This window comes from Schistocerca americana, chromosome X, assembly GCF_021461395.2.
Source record: "Schistocerca americana isolate TAMUIC-IGC-003095 chromosome X, iqSchAmer2.1, whole genome shotgun sequence".
NCBI classification, from domain to species: Eukaryota; Metazoa; Arthropoda; class Insecta; order Orthoptera; family Acrididae; genus Schistocerca; species Schistocerca americana.
In genome coordinates this window covers 236433021-236438834 of record NC_060130.1, presented here as the reverse complement: position 1 = coordinate 236438834, position 5814 = coordinate 236433021, and the positions used below count along the sequence as shown (strand labels likewise).

Here is a 5814-nt window from a genome sequence, read left to right as displayed (position 1 = left end):
ATCATGGTGTGGGGAGCGATCTCCTACACTGGCCGTACACCACTGGTGATCGTCGAGGGGACACTGAATAGTGCACGGTACATCCAAACCGTCATCGAACCCATCGTTCTACCATTCTTAGACCGGCAAGGGAACTTGCTGTTCCAACAGGACAATGCACGTCCGCATGTATCCCGTGCCACCCAACGTGCTCTAGAAGGTGTAAGTCAACTACCCTGGCCAGCAAGATCTCCGGATCTGTCCCCCATTGAGCATGTTTGGGACTGGATGAAGCGTCGTCTCACGCGGTCTGCACGTCCAGCACGAACGCTGGTCCAACTGAGGCGCCAGGTGGAAATGGCATGGCAAGCCGTTCCACAGGACTACATCCAGCATCTCTACGATCGTCTCCATGGGAGAATAGCAGCCTGCATTGCTGCGAAAGGTGGATATACACTGTACTAGTGCCGACATTGTGCATGCTCTGTTGCCTGTGTCTATGTGCCTGTGGTTCTGTCAGTGTGATCATGTGATGTATCTGACCCCAGGAATGTGTCAATAAAGTTTCCGCTTCCTGGGACAATGAATTCACGGTGTTCTTATTTCAATTTCCAGGAGTGTAGATGTATTACCCTGCTGTGAAATATAAAAATTTGTAACAGACAGAGGCTCGAACCCGAGTTTTAGTATTTCTACAAGGAAAGTGAACTTCCCACCGTGTTCATCAGTGTGTGAGAAGGTGAAGGTAAGTGAGATCGCACGTGAAAGTGTGTAGCTATTAAACTCGTATTTCCATTCGACACTTACTTCTCAAGACAAAACTGTTTTTTCGTGACTGAATTTTTCATTTAATTTTTGTGGTATACTCTGGAGAATATCTGAATGAAGTAAGATACAAAGCAATTTTGTCTATTTTATTGCGTACAGTAAAATAAATAAACATAATTTCATGAAGGATGCACAGTAGTGAGGTAACAAATATATATATATGGTGATACATAGCTTTATCAAAAATTCAGGACGTAAACCACATGCAAGATAGAACACCAGTTAATCTCACTTACAGACGTTAAAGGAGAGAGTTCGACAAGCTGTTACCGACTTTCATTCATACCGAAAGATCTTGAAGTACGAGTATCGGGGAAGGACGCCTTATTTCGGTATTCATCTCACCGGTCCCACAGCATTACGTCTCCAGAACTATCATATTGGCCAAAAAAAAGTATGATATACTCTTAGTTTATAATTTCATAAACTATTAGCACAATTGTACCTAGTCTTCATCATACCATTTTCCGAAAATTTGAGCATAGCTTGTCGGATCATGGTTAGTCAGTGTTTAAGTTCACGAAAAAAGTATGAGATCAAATGAAGCACAAAAATTTCGTAATTTACAATAGCCTTAAAGCATGTCACTGCAGATATTGCACGGATTTTCCTTCCCGGTTAGAACAGTGTCGAAGAAGATAATTTCTCTTAAGTACGTTTAATACCTTACAGGAAATACATTTACTAACAATTGAAAAATGACTAGTGTCCTATTTTTTAGAGCTGAAGTATGAAATCAGTTAAGATAAGGCCAAAAGAGTGGAAATGTGGGGAGTATTGCGAACTTACATGCAGACAAAGGTTTTTAATAACCGAAATGAGATAGTTTAATGAGATACGAAAGTTATTTGAGGTATTATTGATCAATGGTAATTTAGATTTTTGTGCAGGTTTCTAATACATTATTACTCCCTTTGCGAAGCGGACATAAGGCAATAAACGCACGATAAAGTTGTTACGAAAAGGCTCAAAGACTGAGTTCCTTTAAAACAGAAAAGTAGCCGTGTAAACTGAACTTTTTTCAACTTTTAATATCTAGCCCAGTTCGGAGCATTTCGATAAAAAATGATGTACACCTTTAACAGTATATTGACGAAATTTGTTTTCTCATAATTTGGAACGTCGTAGGGGAATATCCGCAAGGTTAATGGCTGCGTAAGCAGTGCTGTTATTCGAGACGAAGGTTACTTTTTATGTAAAGTCGTACTCATTTTATAAGGAAATGTAGAGGAAAGTGTAGGAGTGTGTTCTATCCTGCAGTTGGACTACTTCCAGCAAGTCAGAAGCCACGGCGATCGAAGGGCAGGTGCGCTAGACGTGCGCGATGGCGGCCTTGTGGACGAGCGGGCCGCGCTGCACGACGGCGTTGAAGCCGTTGACGGGGTCCGCCGAGTAGAGCACGGTGCGCACGTTGCCGTCGGGTTCGACCAGGCTGTAGCTGCCCTGCACCACGTCGCCGTTGCGGCTCTCCTGCTGCGACTTGGAGTCGCCGGTCAGCGTGTCCTGGATGTTGTAGGCGAAGCTGTACTGCGGCAGGGGGTCGAACTGGGTGTCCACGACGGCCGCCTTGGCCACGAGTGGAGCTGCGGGCACGAGCCCTCCAGCCGCCGCCGCCACGCACGCCGCCAGAGCCAGCACTACCTGCACCTGCAACGCGTCAACAAAGGGTGGAGTGGTTGGACTGGTTGCGAGGCCTCCCTACCACCACAGCACATTTTAGTGAACGCGTATTTTAGGAGAATAAAGCAACGCAGAAACCAACGGTCTCGGAAATAGCGAGGAATTCCAGAAATTACAAGCCATGTTCCAACACAGCTGCTTGCCTGAGGGCTTGCCCACTTCTCTGAGTAGTCATTCCAGTCAGGAAAAATCACTAAGTCACACGCTGCCCGTATCGGCAAACTACAGTAAGGCAAGACAGAAAGGAAAAGACTCTCCAGTAGCCGGCCGGGGTGGTTCAAAAATGGTTCAAATGGCTCTGAGCACTATGGGACTTAACATCTATGGTCATCAGTCCCCTAGAACTTAGAACTACTTAAACCTAACTAACCTAAGGACAGCACACAACACCCAGCCATCACGAGGCAGAGAAAATCCCTGACCCCGCCGGGAATCGAACCCGGGAACCCGGGCGTGGGAAGCGAGAACGCTACCGCACGACCAAGAGATGCGGGCGGCCGGGGTGGCCGAGCGGTTCTAGGCGCTACAGTCTGGAACCGCGCGACCGCTACGTCGCAGGTTCGAATCCTGCCTCGGGCATGGGTGTGTGTGATGTCCTTAGGTTAGTTAGGTTAAAGTAGTTGTAAGTTATAGGGGACTGATGACCTCAGGATTTAAGTCCCATAGTGCTCAGAGCCATTTGAACCAACTCTCCAGTAAGGAAAATAGCCACAGATAGGCTACCTTGCCATAAGAAATAACATTCCCCTTATTTACACGCTCACTGGACGTGGCCTCATGATCTAGTGCCGACATACTAACAATGATGAGTGTATACTTCGATTTTGTATGTTAACGGTGTGAGCATTTGCCGCCATTATAATTCTTAGCTCACTTGCATGTCACATGTGCGTACCAAATTTTCTGACGAATGCTCTTCAAACACAGAACTTCTCTGATTGGCATTTTCTTGGAAGATACGCTAAAGCGATGTTGTAAGTCTGAATTTAAACAGATTGCTATTTTATTATATTTAAAAAGTTTATTGATGTTTTTATTAGAAACCTAAGCATCTGTGTTGAAGATAGTAAATTATATTTTGAGAAGACTGTGACTCTCCCCATACAGAAGTGAACCCAGATAGAAGAAACTGGTGCACAAGCTTGCCAAAATAATGAAATAAATCTGTTCCAATTAACTGTTCATGAATGCTGAGTGCAGTGCAACCTGGGAACACTATTATTAGTATTCTTAGCTTCTCAACACGAGTAAAAACTAATTAACCCGAAAACTACACGATTTAGTCCGTTTATTCCTATCTTGTCCCTCTATATTAGACTAGAACTGCGCTGTGGATAAAGACTGCTTTGACAGACTTAAACTAATAACTGAGAGAGACCGGCCGGGGTGGCCGAGCGGTTCTAGGCGCTACAGTCTGGAACCACGCGACTGCTCCGGTAGCAGGTTCGAATCCTGCCTCGGGGATGGGTGTGTGTGATGTCCTTAGGTTAGTTAGGTTTAAGTAGTTCTAAGTTCTAGGGGACTGATGACCTCAGAAGTTAAGTCCCATAATGCTCAGAGCCATTTGAACCATTTTGCCAATGCACTGCCCTTTAGTATCTAGTATCTGTATATACTTGCATATCTTTATCTCATGACTTTTGTCAGCTCAGTGTATTGAAAAATGGCTCTGAGAACTATGGGACTTAACATCTGAGGTCATCAGTCCCCTAGAACTTAGAACTACTTAAACCTAACTAACCTAAGGACACAATACACGTCCATGCCCGAGGCAGGATTCGAACCTGCAGTCAAGCGGTTCCGGACTGAAGCGCCTAGAACCGCGGCCGGCTCGGTGTATTCATTTTGCTCAGAGAATTTTGATTTGTCTATGTTACATTTTACGCCTGCTTCATGCAGCTTTGAGAAGATGGTAAGTGGTAAGTTACTATAGGACCAAACTACTGAAGTCATCGGGCCCTAGCCTTACACACTTCTTAATCTAACTTAAACACACACCCATGCCCGAGGGAGGACTCGAACCTCCGATGGGGGGAACCCGCCCAAGCCGTGGCAAGGCGTCCCCAGACCGCACGGCTACCCCGCGCGGATTGAGAAGATGTTCCGCATACTGTGTATGCCTAGCTACAGTTCATATGCTACGGTTACTCGGTAATAGTTAGTGCTCTGTCTATGAACTGACCGTCCGCAGCTCGTGGTCTCGCGGTCGCGTTCTTGCTTCTTGAGCACGGGATCACGGGTTCGATTCCCGGCGGGTCAGTGATTTTGACCTGCCTCGAGATAACTAAGTGTTTAAGCTGTCCTCATCATTTCATCATAAGTCATCGCAGTGGCGAGATTTGACTGAGCAACGTCTGGGAATTTGTCCAGGCGCTGATAACCGCGCAATTGAGCTCCCCACAAACCAAAGATGATCATCATAGCTGACCAGATGTTAAGTCCCATACTTTTTGAATTGATGAATACACTTTGACGTCTATCTATAACACTAATGATGTAATGCTGCATAATTAAGCTACCACGTGAATTCTGTTTATTAAATATGTTCTTTTATGACGCAATATATTAATGCCAACGAAAAATAGATTCAGTAATAAATTAGCTATGCGCTCACTTCGCCACGAGTCAGTCGCTTTATACGCAAATCAGACAATGAGAAATATGGTTCCTTTCGTGTTTTTGTTTTTGTTTAGCATAGGATATTAAGTTCCCAATTCGGCTAATTTTTGATCAAAGTAAAGGTTGTCACAGCATTTTTCTAGTGATGTATTGAACTGATTCGACTTCACTACATGAAAACATTGTGAATCTTGAGGACAATATTTAGTTAACTGTAACTGAATCGCCTAAATGCACTGTTAACACGACATAAGGACCCGATCACACGGTAAGATGTTGAAGAACGTCTCCGAAAACTCTGAAGAAAGGAGCCTCAGGTTTGAGGGCCATTCTCGACACTCTAGAATCCACTGGGCCGCGTATCCACTGGCGGAAGGCGTCGAAGAAGAGGCCGGAGTGGCGACTCACCTTGATCGACATGACGAGAGGCCTGAGGGTCGCTGGCGGAGCTGAGGTGAGAGGGCTGAGCGCGTCTGGTGGTGTGCCGGCGGCCGGCGGCTCTTATAGCGGCCGCGCGCCGCCGGACATCGCGATTCCTGGCGAGTCGCCACCCCGGGCGTGGCCACGCCACTTTACGGACGTACACCAGCTGTCCAGCGGGTTACGCAAAGCTGCGAAGCGCGCCGGAAGTCACGCGCCGCCCGCCACTTTCCACGATCGGCCGTGCGGCCCATACACAAGCGCTGCCTCGCCGGCACATCCGCGAGC

The 5814-nt window shown here is 46.3% G+C and overlaps 1 protein-coding gene across 1 annotated transcript; it reads right to left on the bottom strand.

The window, feature by feature from the left end:
* Positions 1–950: 950 nt before the first annotated feature.
* Positions 951–5569, bottom strand: LOC124556605 (larval cuticle protein A3A-like). The gene is made up of 2 exons (XM_047130572.1): positions 5515–5569; positions 951–2454 (listed from the first exon to the last, which is right to left on the bottom strand). Exons 1-2 carry the CDS (start codon positions 5524–5526, stop codon positions 2119–2121), a joined length of 348 nt encoding a protein of 115 aa, XP_046986528.1. The 5' UTR covers positions 5527–5569; the 3' UTR covers positions 951–2118.
* Positions 5570–5814: the final 245 nt, after the last annotated feature.